The 18664-nt window shown below is 36.8% G+C and overlaps 3 protein-coding genes across 5 annotated transcripts; 2 read left to right on the top strand and 1 right to left on the bottom strand.

Annotated features, from left to right (window-relative positions):
• The first annotated feature begins 8149 nt into the window (after window positions 1–8149).
• On the top strand, window positions 8150–11303 carry LOC103439439 (uncharacterized). Its single transcript, XM_008378002.4, has 6 exons — window positions 8150–9131; window positions 9233–9365; window positions 9628–9748; window positions 9896–9932; window positions 10136–10415; window positions 10534–11303. Exons 1-6 carry the CDS (start codon window positions 8913–8915, stop codon window positions 10623–10625), a joined length of 882 nt encoding a protein of 293 aa, XP_008376224.3. The 5' UTR covers window positions 8150–8912; the 3' UTR covers window positions 10626–11303.
• Window positions 10934–14173, top strand: LOC103439437 (large ribosomal subunit protein P1). The gene is made up of 4 exons (XM_008378001.4): window positions 10934–13046; window positions 13195–13272; window positions 13561–13773; window positions 13887–14173. Exons 2-4 carry the CDS (start codon window positions 13204–13206, stop codon window positions 13938–13940), a joined length of 336 nt encoding a protein of 111 aa, XP_008376223.3. The 5' UTR covers window positions 10934–13046; window positions 13195–13203; the 3' UTR covers window positions 13941–14173.
• Window positions 14174–14404: 231 nt separating this feature from the next.
• LOC103439436 (granule-bound starch synthase 1, chloroplastic/amyloplastic-like) lies at window positions 14405–18282 on the bottom strand. Of its 3 annotated transcripts, none has more exons than XM_008378000.4 (13): window positions 17901–18282; window positions 17367–17746; window positions 17069–17149; window positions 16870–16968; window positions 16681–16770; window positions 16491–16554; window positions 16188–16398; window positions 15859–16102; window positions 15590–15766; window positions 15286–15477; window positions 15119–15205; window positions 14906–15034; window positions 14405–14822 (listed from the first exon to the last, which is right to left on the bottom strand). In XM_008378000.4, the coding sequence occupies exons 2-13, from the start codon at window positions 17721–17723 to the stop codon at window positions 14706–14708; spliced, it is 1848 nt and encodes a 615-aa protein (XP_008376222.3). In that variant the 5' UTR covers window positions 17724–17746; window positions 17901–18282; the 3' UTR covers window positions 14405–14705. The 3 variants fall into 3 exon arrangements, with proteins under 3 accessions (XP_008376222.3, XP_028960580.2, NP_001280836.1); XM_029104747.2 differs by having other exon boundaries at window positions 17905–18272; NM_001293907.1 differs by lacking the exon at window positions 17901–18282 and having other exon boundaries at window positions 14706–14822; window positions 17367–17723.
• Window positions 18283–18664: the final 382 nt, after the last annotated feature.

Here is an 18664-nt window from a genome sequence, read left to right on the forward strand (position 1 = left end):
ATTAAATTCAACATAAAGTCCACAAAATCTTATTTAAAAAAATAAAAATAAAAATAACAACCCTCATCAACTTCAATCCTCCCTCGCCTGCAACACATCAAACTTCCACTTTCGAAATCTCTGCTTGAAAAGCCCATCCACATAAATCCGTTGCTTCTCATCGGTTTCATCAATATCCCAATGAACCTACATTAATGTCAATAACAATAAATTAGTAATTTAAAAAATATTACGTTTTATCAAAAATAATTTTTCATTATTTACCATAAACTTACCGATAACTCTCCCAGCATGGACTTCTTCAGCTCCTCAGGGACCTTTTTCTAAGTCTCAAACTCAGCAGAACAATCCCTCCGCACCAAATTCCCAATGTCATAAATGAATTCGGCGTACACCTCAGCCAAATTTTTGCCTTCAAAGTACGGCACTTGCTTCCGTCGGTTCCTCTCTACTCGCACTATAACTTTTTTATTCCCAGAACCTTCCCCAGAATCGGCCATTCTTTTTTAAACAAAAAAAAATTGAAAACTTCAACTCTGAAACTGTGTTTATAATGAGCAATAAATTAGAAGGTTTGAACGCATTCAGATAGCGCATTGCGCGACAAACACATGTATTCGTCAAATAATTGTAATTACAAAGTTTACGTAAACATAGATATCTATATTTACGTAAACTTTGTAATTAAAAACAAATATTCATAAACGATTTAATACCTTAAATATTTATTCTTAAATTAATTAATACTTTAAATATTTATTCTATCAATAATTAATACCTAATATATTATTCTAAAAATAGTTAATACCTTAAATATTTATTCTACAAATAATTTATATCTTCATCCATACAATTATTTTCGGCATAAGTACGATATTCATTAAAGATTAAAAACACATATAAACCATAACCAGGGTGCTTACATGAGGTCTAAAAAAAAAAAACCAAACAAGAATTCAAAACTAATTAAGTCCAAATACATAAATTAGAAAGAAAAAAACCTTAAATTTAAAATTGTTGTCGTACAAAACATAAACTTTAAACTACTATATGGATGATCCTGCTCCTTTCCGCAAGACTTCATAACGCCACATATTGTAACCTTCCTCCAACGCATCCTCCAGCAACTTCATCAATTGTTCTTTCGGTTCATCATCAAAAACATACTTACGCTGTTACACATATTTACATATAATTAATTCCAACATATAACTAAAAATTTTGCAAACTAAATTATTGATCCATCAACAATAGACTTACTAATAGTTCATCCATCACATGTTTTTTCACATTTCCCGGCACATCTTTCCAAGAACGCCACTCAGCATTGGGGCAATTATTCCTTATAGTTGCAGCAATTGCACGAGCAAACGCAAAATGTTCACTCATATCATGCGCGTCGGCCTTGCGCACACTCTCCTTGTTGTTTTTATCCGCCATCTTAGCACAAACAGAATTGTGAAGAAAAGGACAGTAGAAACGCCTATTTATAGCAAAGTTAGGATCTTTGCGTGACGAACGCTTTGTCGCGCAAACATCTGCATTAAATAGCCTCAGGTTTACCTGATTCAGATGTATTGGAAGGTGAAAAGTTGGTGGAACTTGCGCGACGAATATTTGTCGCGCAAAAGTAACATTTTGTCACGCAAGTTTTTCCCGCCAAATTAAATTACCCACGTTTTCTTGCTGACTTTAAGCGACGATAAAATATATTCGTCGCTCAAGAATACTTAGCACGACGAAATGTTCGTCGCGCAAGTTTAATTTATTTATTTTCTCGATTTTTTCTATTTTGCGGGACAAAGTTTGTTTTTGTCGCACAAGTGCGTCTTGTGCGACGAATTTTTGTTCGTCACGCAAAATTTTGTCGCGCAACCTATTTTTTTTACTAGTGATGCAATCCAAATTCAGGGTTTATTGATTGATAGTACCCATCATAAGTTGGCCTAGGTTGCTGTGAATCGTACTACCATCCTCCGTCATAAGTTAAACGCATATAGGATAGGACATGAGAGATCCCCAAGCAACCCAGATCAACCCATACCTAATTTCTTAGGCTCAAAAAATTTGAAAGCACCCTCAATAAGATCTTTTCTTTTTCTCCGTAAAAGCATTTTAGGGGTTGGGATAGAGTGGTTGGAGGTTTTATTAAGAATAGAAATTGGATTGAAGGGAATTCATGGTGGTTTACTTGTTGCTAATGTATGGTGTATTTATATATACTAGTATTTGCCTACACACTTTGTCTGTATAAACACATGTTTTTAGAAAATGAGAAGGAGAGAGGGAGAGAGGGAGAGAGGGAGAGGGAGAGAGGGAGAGGGAGAGGGAGATAGGGATAAAGAGAGAGAGGGAGAGAGAGAGAGAACGTGGGAGGCAGATTCTCTGCCCTCCCACTTCCCGTGTCCTCCCGTGCCCTCCTGTATTGTGTGGTCACAGTTAAGCCACGTCAACATTTTATATATTTTTTTTATAGAGATAATAAGACAAAAAGGAATAGTAATATAAAATGTTGACATGGCTTAACCGTGACCATATAAACAGAAGGACACTGGAGGGTACGAGAAGTAGGAGGGCAGAGAATCTGCCTCCGAGAACTTGAGGGGAGTGGGAGGTTTTTTTTATATATATATAAATATTGAAGGTATTTTAACATCACGTGTAGGTGAGGTTTCAATAAAAAACAGAAAAATTTGGACCTGTGAAATTACATTATTGCCCATCATTTTTTTTTTGTGATAGAAGACTAAATAGTATTTTCACCCTCTTTTCGTTGACAAAGAGGGTTTCATTAATTAATAGAGATTATATGTATCTTCTATATATATATATATAGATGGAGCACATTCAAATGATGAAACATTCAAAATATCATAAATTGTCCTTGAAAACTTCAAAATTTACAATTAGATTAGGGAAGTGTTATTGGCACTCCAAAAATCTCATTCTACACTCCTCACAAGTGTATTTTTCTTTCCAAATATAGAAAGTTTGGAGTGTAGAATGAAATTTTTGGAGTGCCAATAACAATTCCTTTAGATTAAATGAAGTTAAATTAGTGGCTGGTTTATGGTTGACTTCTATTTTCTTTTCAAATAATTTTTTGTGAAAACAAATATTTAATTAATAAAAAAAACTTGATTTTCTAAAATTTTCAAATCGTACAAAAAAAAAACTTAATTTAACCTACAAAGACCAATTGTCACATGTGTAAGCGTGCAGCAAGGAGCTAGTATATATATAAAGGGAGTGTAATCTATAATATCGTTTGTTTAAAAAATGGTGAAGTTTTTAATATTCCCAAAATACCTCTTCCTATTTAAGATTCTAAAATAAAACATTTTAATTAAAAAAAATCCATAACTAAATAAAAATAAATATTACTATAAATATTAATAAATAAGATGTAAAAGAGCATATTGGCATATGCATGAACGTGTAGTAAGAGACTAATCTTTAATGATAATTGCATAATAGAGTTTTTTTTTTTAACTAACGATATTATCTACATAATAGAATATTAACATCTTAAGTTGAGTTGACATGATCATTTAATACTTTGATCTAATGGTATTTCTCTTCACTTGTAAGTGAAATGTCTTAGGTTTCATTCTCGCCAAAGGAAATTTTGGATTACATTATTACTATCATATTGTAAGACTTAGTTCATCCCATCTTCCTTAATTAATGCAACAAATAATATCGTTCGTTAAAAAAAAAAAAAACTTGAGTTGACATGAATTCGAATAAAATTTCTCTTTTAATTATGGTATCCCTTTTGACCATCATGGCGCCGCTTACCACGCTTGCCACTGGTTCTTTCTTCTTCCTTTTCTAAATCATTTTACATGTGTATAAAAAACCATTTTAATGATATTTAATACCAAATTATATTTGAGTAATGAGAAGGGTGTCCCTTATTTCTTAGTGTTCCTATTCAAAAGACCGTATTGCCCTTTCAATGTTTGTCAACTTTGAACGCAGTGGATGGTTGCATATATACATGGGTTTACACAAGTTGGTTGGAGCAATGTGCTCCACTCTCTGTATCAAAATTTGAATCTCTTTCTTTACAATTTAAATAAGTAGTGTAATTATTTTGTCATTTGTGATAAAAAGATTCTAAAAGATGTTAGGCACTAGTCGGACGGTGGGCTGAGGCCTAGTGCCTAGGCTGCTAGGTGGGCGCCTAGGCAGACGTAAGTAAATCTATTATATTTCGTGTAAATAAGTGTCTATTTATACTTAAAATATATATAATTTCATCATAAACTACAAAATAGAATGACATATATGTTATGAAGTATTGGAATATAATGAAAATATAAGGAACATGCATATAAAGTGTGTTCATTTAAGTATTCAACAAGTCTCTTACAATTTATTAAAAAAAATAAAATGGGAAATGAAAGTTATCTATTTTTCGTCTAAGTGAGTCGCAACCTAGGTGGGTGCCTAGGCGGGTCTGGGCAGGCTAGGCGGGTGCCTAGGCGGTCTAGGCGGGTGCCTCAACAGGTCTAGGCGTCCTTTCTTAATTTTCAAATACCTAGGCATTAATCGAGACGGTTGTCAGCCACCTAGCGCCTAGATGGGGTCTAGGCAGGAATTTTTAGAACTGTGATAAAAACATAGTAGATGTGTGATTTCTGCAAGAGTGCAAGCATCATATGGCAATTAAGAAGATGACATTAAAAATTACAGAACTCTTTATTGTGGTGCAAGAAGTTCGATTTCTACACCATGGCCAGCTTGAACTTTCAACTACTAACATGAAGTCTATTAAATAATTTTCCATTTATGGTGATCAATTGGTGATATTATGGCACAACTGCATTGTTATATGGCAATTTACATGGTGAAAATTGTGGAAATTATGGACATCAAAGCCTTAAATAAAATGGACCTGTATTGTTAAAATTGGTAATCAAAATAGCATGACACGGGGAGGATGTTTAGGTTAATATGTACTGTAATAAAATTAATGAATAAGTAAGTGATTTGTAGTTCAAGTGTTTAATGGAGTTTACTGTATTGAGAATGAATGGTAAGATAAAGGAATGGAGATATGAAAAATTAAGTATGAGATAAACAACTCCACATTGTAATCTCATACTTACAGACTGGGATCACCTCAGATCCCAACCTGCGGAGTAAACTGACCAGAACATCTCAACCTTCCATTTTTGATCCTATGGCCAAGAATAAATTTAAATGTTTGAAAAATTCTTACGCAAAACAAGGCAAGATGAAATTGGAAGGCTAGGATGTTCTGGTCAGTTTGCTCCCCATGCTGGGATTTGGAGGTGATCCCAGTCCCATACTTAAATTTTTCCGGTATGAAAATGTAAGAGACACCCGAAAACATTTATCTTTTATGTGGTATGCAAAAATCCGCCGTCTTCAGTCCTGACGAATTTGTACGTACAAAACATTTAAACACCTTTGATCAATGACCAAAGCCACAAGCCCACAGAGTGGGGGGTTTAGCCAATGGAGATTCGATGCCTGAGCCAATTTCTCTGAAAGAGTTTAGGGCTTAATTGCATAACAAAAGCTTACAATAAATTGGTGGAGGATGGGGTATTGCAAATACCCATCAGTTATGGGTAACCGCGGTTACCCGTCCATTTAAATTTCACGGTTACGGTTATGGGTAACCGTTTAGATAAATAAACAGTTATGAGTATAACTGTTTACCCGCAAAATTTAAATGGGTGGTTATGGGTATTAACCATAGTTATAAACGGGTAACCGTTTACCCATTTATTTTATATATATATATATATATATATATATATATATATAATTAACACAAACCATGTTCCTTATCGGACAAAACTTAGATCAATGCTATTGACTATAGTGCATGATTTATGTAGCTAATATAATATAGTTTTCCTTAACCACTTTAAATTTCATGGTCCATTATATATATATATATATATATATATATATATATATATTATGTTATTACTTTACATTCCGAGTTAAATAACCCAAGAATATTGTCATTTAACAGTTTTCATAACCCAAGATACTTAGCAAATTTTATATTACCTTCATTGTTAACAGTTAAAAATATCGTCCGAAAAATATTATTTCAATTATTGGAATGGTATAAGTACTTAAAAAAATAAAATGCAGAAATGTATGATAAATGTACCTATAACGGTGTTTAATTGTTAGAAAAAGAAAATTATAACAAAATTTTCTTTTTTAATTTTCAAGTTGTTAAAAAAACACGTAGACGGGTGAAAAATGAGTAAATGGTAAAAAAGAAAGGATAAACGGGTTAAAAAATGATAAATAACGGGTACTAAACGGTTACGGCTAAATGGGTACACGGTTATCGGTATGGTTAACCGTTTATAAACGGTTATGGGTATGAGTATAACCGTTTAGACAATTACCCAACGGGTAAACGGTTATGCAGGTATGAGAATAAACGGTTATGGATAAATAACCGCGGTTACCCGCCCGCCATAACCGTTGCCCATCCCTAGGTATTATAGAGATAGGGCCGCCACATGTGTAGGGTTTTCCATGTCATGTGTCGGCATCCGGCCAAGGTGTGTCATCGGTTGGATGATGCAGAGAATTATCCCGAGGATATTATTTAATTAATAATATCTTGAAATTATCTCGTAGAATCTCTGATTGGATTTCATTGTTATTCCTTTCTTGATTGAGTTGATCTTCAATAAGGAAAGCTTTAAAAAGATGATTTGATTATTAATCTTATATTTAATACCTTTGACTTTTCTCCTTGCCATGAGCAGCGGAGCTTCGAGAGATCATAGTCAACAACTCAGGTCTTCCAGAGGGTTGAACTGAGCGTGAAATAAATGTGAGCCTCACAAATTTAATAAGGGCATTCTTGTCAGTTGCATATAAAAGTCCACGTGACAGCTTTAAAATTTTTGGATTATTTTTTGCTCCACATTCTCCATTCTTTGGTTGTTAGTATAGACCGTAAAATAATAATAATACATATTCCTTACAAATCCATTCCACCTATAGAAACATGCCCTTAGTAGAGTCTCTTCTCCATGCATGCATTGGTGGCCGCAGATCCATATGAGGACACGGTGGTCCTTGGACCCTCCGGAAGCTGGGAAAACGCCTATGAAGGTCCTCCAGGGACCCTTGGAATGTTTCAACGTCTCGAAGAAGATTGGTTTTTTTTTTTTTTTTGTTAGACAAGATATAGTTATAGCCCAGTCGAAATTTTGGTACATCCATAGAGGAGGCCTGAATGTGTTGTAGGCAGTAGTTGCCTCGCAAAGAAGAAGATGCTAAAATTCTTTTCGTCGTTCTTTGTTTTTTTTCTTCTACGTCGTTGTTTGATCTAATTGACTTTAAATGAAACGGCTCATTCCACATGTTTAGAAATTTTAACACATGAATTCTTACTATCTAGGCTAACAAATTTAGCAAGTGATAAAGCCCACTAAGTTAACCATTTATTTAGATGAGGTAATGGAGAAAAAAGTCTTAATACCACAATAATGGACAACAATTTAGATTTTTTTTAACCAAACAAAAAGAAAAACCCTCAGTTTTGTCCTTGTTAAAAAGTTATCAATTTACTCATAAGAGAATTTTTTTTTTCTTTTTTAAAATGACCTAGCTAAGAACGATGTTTATGATTTTGGATTGAAACTTGTAATGTTGTTTTTACGATTTATAAATAAAAAGTGTTACTGTTTAATTTTTCATATTATTATCATCTAAATTATTTTTGAACTTTTTACATTAGAAGCCTCCAAAATTGATAGGCAATTTAAGGTATTCAACGGCATCGAATCAGGAAGAGGAGAGATGGTGTACTTAACAAAACCAGAGATGCTTAAATAAAAAAAATTATTGACAAAAAAAAAGGGGTCCAAAAATTTTATTATTGATTAAAACGCCCATAATTGCCAAAGAAAACTTTAGAAGGTTGTGCCAGAAAGTTTTGGCCCACCAAAAACAATCCCGTTTCCTTCCTTCCTGTACTTTTTTCAGTTAGGAGGATAACTGCAGCTTTAGAGAGAGAGAGAGAGAGAGAGAGAGTCTCAAAGGTATGTTATCTCCTCAGAGACCGAACCAAATGCCATAAACAGAGCAAGCAATATTAAGAGGGGGTGGAAACACAGAGAAAAGAGGAGAGAGAGAAGAAGAAGAACAGGAAATATGGAAGGTTGAATACAGCGAAGCAATTGTTCATGCAGACCCACCCCCTCCACAGACCACAATCCTACATTATTATTATTTTAATATTTATATTCTTACGTGTGTTTGTGTGTGTGTGTATATATATATTATATAATATTGCATATGGTTGAGAATAAGAGAAAGTGGTGATACAGCAAGAAAGGCTAGTCCTTTGGTCTCTGCTGGTCTTCCATATTTCCATTGGCCACCACCTTTGCCGACCATTGTCGTGGGTTCCCACTGGCAGCTTTTTTGTCTTCTCCTTTCTTTTTTTTTCTTCCAATAACTTTAAAAATATTCAATATTTCTTTTTCTCCTCTTATATTTCTTCTGACTCCGTTTTAGTGTTTTTGCATATAGATTTTGATGGGGTGGTAATATTTTTCTCTCTCTCTCTCTCTCCTTTTTCCACCCTCAAACAGTAATGATTTTCTCGTTAGGGGAATCGTTGTTGAAGAATCGGAGGAGTTGTGAAAAAGTGGCGGTTATAGAAGAGGAAGAAGAAGCAATCTCATTCCAAAAAACCAGTCATTTCACAAAGAAGAAGAACAAACAGAATCTCACCAACCGCACGAGTGTTTCTCTGTTTTCTTTGATGTGATCTTTCAAACGAAACACAAAAGAAATTTGGGTTCTGGGTTTTTTTCTTCTTTTTTAAAAAAAAATTAAAAAATTTAATCTTTTTGTTTTTTTTTGGGTATTTGTTTTTGGTTTTAATGAATCAAGGAAGGCAAATTCAGATGGTGGGGGGAAGTAATTACATGAACAATCAAGGGCAATACAATGACACAACTTTTACCAAAATCTTTGTGGGAGGGTTGGCCTGGGAGACTCAAAGGGAAACCATGAGAAGGTATTTTGAACAGTTTGGGGAGATCTTGGAGGCTGTTGTGATCACAGATAAAAACACTGGAAGATCCAAGGGTTATGGATTTGTAAGCAAATCCCATTACTTTCTTTCTTGTGATTTTTCTGGGTTTTTCTGATCATAAAATTTGTGTTTCTTTGTCAATTAATGTTTGATTGCTTTGATTAGGTTACATTTAAGGATCCAGAGGCAGCCGTGAGGGCGTGCCAAAATCCATCCCCTGTGATTGATGGAAGGAGGGCAAACTGCAATCTCGCATTTCTTGGTGCACAAAAGACTCGCCCACCAATTCATCTTCATGGTTTTTGCCTTTCTCATACTATAATTTTATTCTTTTCTTTTACCATTTCTTGAATCATTTTGTTCTCCAATGCGGGATAAATCTTCTGCGGGATGTGAGTGCCTGGTTGACCTACTGTATTCTGCCGGTGAACCGAGTAATTACATCCCGCAGAAAATATTTCCATTCCTAAATGGGAATGTGGATCTAAAATGTGCTAGGGTTTGGAAACAAAGAAAAGAGACCCAATGTGTTTGTTGATTTTGTTATGGTAATGCTGCAGGTGCAGGAAGGTTTAGAGCAGCACATAGGTTGGTGGCGCCACCAGCTGCTTATCATGGATCCTCATCAACCTATTTCCCTCAACCCACTGGCCAATACACATTTCCTTATCCAGTTTATGGGTAAGCCTCAAATTCCCCAGAACAAAAACCATCAAAATTTTTCTTTTCTTCTCCATATAATTTCCAGAACAATTTACATGATACGGGTTCATTACTGTGTACCTATATTTGATTTTTCTTTCCTTCTTTTTGGGTGTAAAATTACAGGTACAATGGATACGCACAAGATTCCATGTATCCCATGGTAAATTTTTTACCACTTTTTCTTGTTTTTTAACGAACAAATATTATTTACACTAAGGGAAAGATCTGAAGAAAAATATCATTAGACCATAGTACTAAATAGTTTTACCACTTTAAGTGGGTACATAATATCTATTTTTTCTTTTGTTTTTTCTTGATTTTTTCTTAAGCTGACTTTTGTTCAAAATGCATGTTATTGTGCAGAACTATTACGGTGTCTATGGTGGTGGCGGCCAACAATTCTCACCTTACTACACCACCACAACTGGAGGTGCATCTGGGCCAGCTGGAATTTACCAAAATGTCTACCCATTATATGCTCAATATGCTCAGAGTAGTAGTCAGGCTCATGCCCTTGGTGTCCAATATCCCCAAATGTTACAGTACCCTTATTTGCCTCAGCCCTATGGGTCCGCCTCCACAGCTGGGATCCTCTCACTTCCTCCTCCTTCAATGCCAATCACCTCCTCCACAACTACCCCAGGTAAAAACATTTTAACCATTTTCCTGCTAATATTCCAGCATAATTCGCTTAAGATATCGTCGCCGTGACACTCCAAAGAGAAAATATGAATTTACAGTTTACATGCAAAATGTTACAGGTGAAACAGCAGCAGCAACTGGGGTCACGTCAGCGGGGGCAGACGCCCCACAACCTTCTGGGGTAAATTCTGGGCAGAGTTCTGCAACTTAATATCCACAAAGCATCAAAACAATGTCAACTTTTCAAGACTAACAGCATTGATGGAAGGGAAGGGGAAAAATGCCATTAACAGAACCAGATTTTAAGCCATCATTTCCGAAGAGTTGCCTGCTTCTGCAGATTAATCACATCAGCTACTATCAGAAGAGGGTAAAAGGGTTTCATCCAAGTGTCAGCATCCGATTGGTTCTTCATTTGCTTCACTAACTTCATCATCATCATTATCATCATCAAACATGTTCTTGGTTAGGACAATTAGGGGGAGTCTAGCTTATTTTTCAAGTTAGTTGGTAGAATTAGGGAAGGAATTCATTAATTAATTAATTAAGACTCATAAGTAATCATTAATTCATGTAATTGCATGAAGGTGGAAGCTAAATGTTGCGCTTTGGTTTCTGCCTCACTAGTCACAACACTAATTAGCATTTGGATTATGTGTCTGGGATTGCTGAGAGCATCCAATGGCATAAAGCCACCTCTGTTTATATTGGTAAAAGCCATCGGGTTTCAAAAGATTTGTTTTATGTCTTTGAAACACCAGTTTGGTCAAAAGCTTGGGATAGCTTGATTGGCCATTTAACTTGTAACTTTTATTTTTTTTAATTTGGTCACTGTTTTTTCAGATAGGATGGATTAATTTGAAGAAATAGAAGATTGTCCTTCTGGTTATTTTGGTTTTTCTTTACTATGATTCTTCTTTTGCACAATCAATCAATCACTTTTGAGGCTTTGAAGAATGTGCTTGGAATCCAAGGAGATCTCTCATTTTTTAGGCAATGCATGGTTTTGCATAATTAATTTAGTAATATAACACTTATTGCATATTTGTATTATTATTTGTACTGTATTTTTAATAAAAATAGACTCATCAACACATGTGCGTCTCATCTTTATAAGAGAGATGATATAAATAATGATACGAATATGTGGTGAGAGTAGTATTTTTATAATTAATTTGATTTGGTTTTGAGATTCAAAATTGAATTACTTGTCTCAAATTACATGAACATGCTTCAATATTGAAGAAAAAAATAACAGTAAGCAGTAGGGGAATTTCTCCAATTGCTAGCTGAATTTTTGCTTTGTGACAAAAGAAATTCAAGCAATGTACTATTGTTTAACTTTAACGAGAGAAGATATTTGTCATCGAATTGGATTATCTTATCTTAAATTCTTAATTGATTGTATAAGGTCTCAATAATTTATTTATAATTTTTGACCAAAAAAAAAAAAAAGGAAAGTCAACTTGTACCATTATCTAGAGCCACTTTTCTCTCTCTCTCTCTCTCTCTCCCTCTCTTCTTTTTCTCTTCTCCCTTTCTCTCTTTTCCGTCAATTTCTCTCGAACCACTCATATTCCATCTCTTCGTTATTTTTTGTTTTTCCCTTCACTCTCCCTATATGTCGTTTCTTAGGCCATCTCATCAGCTCCGTCATCTCATATCTCATCGACTTCGTCGTTATTGTCGCAACTAATAGTCACTACTCCATCGTCTTAGAATTGATCGCTTAATCGTGGAAGTATCCACAATTTATGACCCAAACAGCGTGTGGAGGAAGAACATAAATGATAATTGTTTCTGTATAAGCTAGCTTGCGAATTTCTCTTTCCTCATCGCTAAATCTAGCAAGAAACTGCTCACAATGTCAAAGTAGAGAGGCATATAGCAAGTAATAGCATGTTGGAACTTGTGATATTTCTGTTAAAATGCCCAAACAACCTCATTTAGCAAGGCTGTTAGAGACGCCTTTAAGCCTCGTTTGTTATATAGAATTAAATTGAAATAGTTAGCTCACCACATTCAATCTATATTAACTATCAATATATCGTCTATATTACTGATATAATCGATATTTTGATTGGTTGTCTATACGCTTGTCAATAAAAATATAACTAGAAATTGATTGATGACATGAGATCATTCCGGGCCGGTTTGGAATTGTTGTGCTTTTTTTAATAAATTGATTCTACTGTGTTTTAAAAATAATCAGTTGCAAAATAAAGCAGTTGGGTGTTTGATAAATTTTAGCTAGTAGAACTTATTTTTAGGAGAAATGTTTTTGCTAGATCTAAAGGACTTTCAATTCATTCTACAAATTGAATCTCTTTTTCTTTTCTTTTTCTTTGTCAGAACTTGGGTGTCCAAATATCATTTTGGGGTCTCCATAAAATCACCCAGTCCAAACTCCAGTGGATGAATGGGCTTTGACCACCATAAGAAAATGAGAACTGGGCTTTCTGGGCCCTGAGCCTACTCTTGCGCTTCCAAAAAAATCCGGCGAGGCCATTGTTGCGCACCTTTAAATGCCCTACCTCGCTAGAAAATCAGAAACCCTAGACCAGAAAGTGTTGAGGTTTTGCAGCCGCGCAGCTCTCTACCACCCATCAGTCTCAGATCTCATCTCCCTCAGGTGACTCTCTCTCCTCTTTCTCTCTCTCTCTCTCTCTCTCTCTCTCTCTCTCTCTCTCTCTCTCCTGTTAGCATCGACTGCAAACTCTTCTGAGTATGTTTTCCATGGCAAAACTAATAATTGTGGGCTTGGTTGTTGTTCGTTATAGCGAAAAACGATGTCGATTTCAGAGATTGCTTGCACCTATGCCGCCCTAATCCTCCACGATGATGGCATCCCCATCACTGTATCCTTTTTTCTATTTTTCTTTCACATGTTCGTTTTTATTATTTATTAGTTTGTTTTTTTAGCTTTTATTGTTTTATTTTTATGATTTGCTATTAATGTTTATGCTGCAATTGTTAAACTTTCGTGTTCGTGTTTATTTTCTATGGATTAATATGGGTTTGATTTAGTTGTGTTTATTTGTGTTATTTTATTTTGATTTGGTTTAAGTTAATGGGTTAGATTAAATAGAAATTTAGAAATGTTGTTTATGGAAGCTGTGATTCTCCTTAATATTGGTTTGTAATAGGCTGAGAAGATTGCAACAGTGGTGAAAGCTGCTAATATCACTGTTGAGTCTTACTGGCCCGGCTTGTTCGCCAAGCTCGCCGAGAAGAGGAACATTGAAGACCTCATCCTGAATGTTGGCGCTGGTGGCGGCGGTGCTGCTGTAGCCGTTGCTGCTTCAGGTGCCAGTGGGGCTGCCCCAGCTGCCGCTGCTCCTGCAGTAGAGGAGAAGAAGGTATTGGGTCAATTCTATCATTTTTCATCGAGGGAATTTGTTGAAATTGTTGTGGTTAGTAAGTGTCGGGTTATCTGATTTGCTCGTTTTGGTTTCGAATATGACTTTTACAGGAAGAGCCCAAGGAGGAGAGTGATGACGATATGGGATTCAGCTTGTTCGATTAGGAGCTCCTTTCAGCAAAGATGTAATCCATTCTTCTGTTTGATGGTTTTTAGTACTTTGAGATTAGTTACCGTATCAATCTGGTAGGGGGTGTCTTTCTTTTTGGCTTATGATATGTAGTGCTAATGGAGAAATTGTTAAAGGCTCCTGGTTTTCTGCCGAACGTGTCCTATTTGTGAACATCTTATGTTTGAATTTCTTGATATAAACGTATGTTACTCTTTTGATCTTGAAATTGAATTGTTTGCGATGGTTTTATCTGCCGTTTGATGTGCAATACATGCTTCGGAACATGATCACGAGCTCTGTGTTGGTTGCATTACTCTCGTTAGAATGCTTTAGTCTTGTTTACAGAGATTGATCGGTCATTGCCCAAATTGTGCTCGTGTTTTCCTGACCTAACTCTACGGTTATATTTTCTGCATTCAATACTTGAGTTGCTGTAAATTTCCCGGCTTGATGTGTGTTTTGCTTACGGAAATTTCATATTATCGAACTGCGATGCTACGATAAATGTATGTGAAAATATGCATCGAAGAAAAGACAATCGAATATGAATCTGCTATTGGTTTCGTTAGATCTATAGCCCCGCTACAGCCCTCCACGGGTGACCTAAGATACGCAAATTGCCTCAATTGATGCCCTCACGCACTGTGTTGTGAGTTGCTTGTAAATATACTGCACACAAGACGGTCAGTTAGGGCGCGCAGCAGATTTCTTCCGTGTTTCTTCACAAAACCGGTCAACTGCTGGTTAACTCGTGTTTCTCATGGCGTTGCGACATTTTCCTTTGCGAGCGGTGCAATTTCCTCACCCTCAATCCCAAGTTCGCTGTTGGCGACACCCAAACTCAGCAGCACTTCCTCCCACTTCTTAGCAGGACCCTGCGCAGTTCCGATTCAAAGGATTTAGGAATGCAAGAATGCGACTAATTGTAAATGGATTGTGCGAGGCGCGATGTCTTTACCTTCCACGAGAGATCTTGAGCCATGCAGTTGCTTATGATCTCAGTAAAAGCTGGAGTTCCATAACTTCCGAGGGCTCTTGTGACGGTTGTAGCAATTGCTTGTACATCCACTGGATCAACAACTTCGCACTGAAACATCAATTTCCGAAACTTGAGCTCACACAAAAGTATAAAAGATTCTGTAAAACTAAAGGGAAGGAACTTAAGTATTACTTCCACATTGAAGGCTCCCATATGAAATCCAGTGAATCCTTCTTTAACAGTGTCTACCAACCCGCCGGTTGACGCAACAATGGGCACCTGCAGAAGCGTAGCAGCGATTCAGTACTAAAGCAAGAAGTACCTTCGGACGTAGAACTTGCTTGGGAAATGGATCTTACAGTTCCATAACGCATGGCGTGCAACTGGATGAGACCACATGGCTCGAATCTGCTTGGAACCAACATGAAATCAGCTCCTGCCGTGATCATATGGGCCAGAGGGACATTGAATTTCGCTATTCCTCGGGCTTTGTCTGGGTATTCTGTTTCCAGCTGTTCAAGCTGCTTCTCCATTGGCTTTTTGCCAGTCCCCTGAGGAAATTGTAGAATGCAGATCAGGATGATATACAGATACAGGTTTTGGTGGCATGACAAACAGATAAGCAATATAAGGAGAGGAACAACTTCCATGTCCGGTACTTACGAGGACTATAATCTGAACATTCTCTTTGATAAAATGGGGAATGGCTTCTATGAGAATGTCCGAACCCTTCTGCTCTTCAAGCCTCCCAATGAAACCTATGACAGGGATGTCTCTATCCACCGGCAGTCCGACTTCTGCTTGGAGGGCTTCTTTCAAAAGAGGCTTTGCATCAGCCACCTAAGCAAGTCAAATTTAAAGAGTCATTGCCATACAAATCATAGAATTTGCACGCAGTGCGGTTATGGAAGTTGTACGATGAGTATTCTTACAGTTGAAGCATCATATTTGACAGTTGTATACTTGTCAGTTACGGGATTCCATTCCTGGACGTCCATGCCATTCACAATTCCTTGAATTCTAGATTTCCGAAGAATGTTATCCAATTCAACTCCTTTCTCAACTGAAGAAACAAGTTCTTCGGCATAGTATGGGCTAACAGTCAAGACCTTGTCTGATTCCAAGATTCCTGCTTTCATCCAGTTGATTTTCCTCCCCTTTACTGGTTTGTTATACCTGTGGAATTGAACCAATCATACTCAACTTTCAGTCAGATAATGCTATGCGGTCTACGCTATTTAAAAACTGCGAAAAAACTTACCCGTCAATGAAATCAAACGAGCTCTTGAATTCATTGGGCAGATTGAGAAGTGCAAAGTCAGCGAAAGCAAATCTGCCTTGGTAAGCAATGTTGTGAATGCAAAAGGCTACTTTGGCGGTCTTGTATATGCCTTTAGGCTTGTATATGGCTTTCAGGTAGCATGGAAGCAGGGCAGTGTGCCAATCGTTGGCAATGAAAACAACTTCTTCCCCTGCACGCAGAAATGTCGTACTACCAATTAATGCATAAAAGATTTTGTAAAAGTGGTGTTGGTGAAAAGAATTGGAGATGATTTTTGCCTACCATATGGTCCAGAAAAATATTTGCTGCTGTTAAGGTTCAGAACTCTTGGTGCTACTAGAGCTGCCTAAAATTATACAATCAGAAGATGCACAGATTAACATTTGTACTAAACACTTGATAACAGTTAGTAACAAAATGTATTATTTACGCTCGTTACGAAAATAGACAAACGAGGGTGGACATTACTAACCTGGCATAGAAGGCTGAATCTAAGCTGATTGTCCTTGAAATCGACTCCAGCGACCGGACCATAAATTTTGGATGCAGTTTTCCCCCATACCTTAACAACCAATCACAAAATAAGAAATCGAGGTTTCTTCCTTGTCATGCTATTTCCAAAACATTGGAAAGATCAGTGAGTGAAAATATAAGACCAAACCTTTTCGAGAAACAATGGGTGATCCACGAAAACACGATCAACTCCTCGTTTGTAGCAGTGAAAAAATCGAACTGTTTCGGTTTTATCTCCCACTTTAAGCTACACAGATGGGAATAGGATAGGAATAAATCAGTTGAACAACCAAAAATTCATTCATTGTTCTATTTCAATGTTGATCAAGGTTATATGTTACACGCACCTCAACTGTGACTTCTGTATCCCATGCATCCTTGTACTGATCATAACGCGGAGAAATCGTCATCACTCGATGCCCATTTGCCTGAAGAAGGATCAATTTAGTTACCAGAATTCGTTACTGAAATATGTGCAAACATAACCGGTCACAAACTTTTAATCAAAAACAAAACTCGCTTGACACTACGCTGACAATAAATGGGAACTAAACCATTGCTTATATACAGTTTATTGTCTGTTTAGTATCGTCCGCTTCTATTTGTGCGTATTAACTACAAATCAACAGAGGAAGCAAAGCTTACAGCCATTGCCGGTGGGAGGCCTCCAAGAACATCACCAAGTCCACCAGTTTTACTCCATGGACCAACCTCAGTTCCCAGAAACACTAAATTCATCCCACTTCCACAAACAATGACTCCCGAAGTCTTCCTAGTGCTGTTGACGGTTTTGCCCCTCGTTTGCCTTGCAACTGAATTGGCCATGATTCTGACACGGAGCTCGTCCACCGAGTTCAAAGCTCTCAACCCATTGTGAGTCAGGGTCTGTTTTCCAAAACTCATTTTCTTAAATCCTGTTTTCGGGTCTGATCCGGACGATACAGCGCCATAGCTGACATGGGAACTTGTGGAGGCAAAGCTTGAAGCAGTGATGGTTGCCATCAACTTCGTAATTCTATTATCTTCTGCAAAACAGTAAAACACAAAAGATTATCAAATCGTAATAAGATCAACTTGGGATTGCTTCTGAAACGGCTAAAAGTGCTTTTTGACAATCAAAAGGGTTTCTGCCTATGTTTGGCAGTCAAACTTAAAATTGTTTCTGGATCGTAGAAGAACCTGCTTCCTACAGAAGCAGTTGACTTCCTCACAGCAAGCTGCAGATGGATGCTTCTTTCTTGTGTGGTTGTGTGGTGAAGGCTGCAGTGCAAATAGTGGTGGTTTTAAGCAGTGAAGCAGGAGGGTTAAACCGTAATTTCGAGTTTGCAGAAGGCGACTAAAAGGTGCATGGTGGAGGGGTTTGCAGTGCCAAGAACCTCAAGATTCATTAGCGGTGTGTGCGATCCGCAGCAGAATATGCCCAAACAAATCCTCATGTGCAAATTGCTCTCTCATAGTCACCTTGGGGTCTTTTGGACTAATGTCCAAGAACAAGGGGAGGAAACAGCTTCCTGTAGTCTTGTCTCGTATCGTATCCCAGATTCTCAATCCTAGGCTGCCTACCCTACCTTGGGACTTATACTAGCATTTCGCATTGGACTTCAGTCAACAACCAAATCCTCGCTGGATTATCTTTGTGAGGATTATAGGAATCCTTTAATTACATCCGTTTATTATATATCGTGCGGTCAAAAATTATTGTAAATTTTTTTATTTAAAATTAAATATAAACAGTACCTAACAAAAACTAACTGCACGATATACAATGAACAAATATGATTGAATGATCTTTGAGATCCTCACAAAGAGAATCAGGCAAGGATCCTCACTCATACCCACTCACTAAAATTTATTCACTAAAATATGTTCATAAAATATTCATTTGTAGAAATGAATGAGGTTTATAGTGTGCTCAAATTTGAATAGGTGAGGCACCGCAAGAG

Source organism: Malus domestica, chromosome 07 (assembly GCF_042453785.1).
Source record: "Malus domestica chromosome 07, GDT2T_hap1".
Taxonomy (NCBI): domain Eukaryota; kingdom Viridiplantae; phylum Streptophyta; class Magnoliopsida; order Rosales; family Rosaceae; genus Malus; species Malus domestica.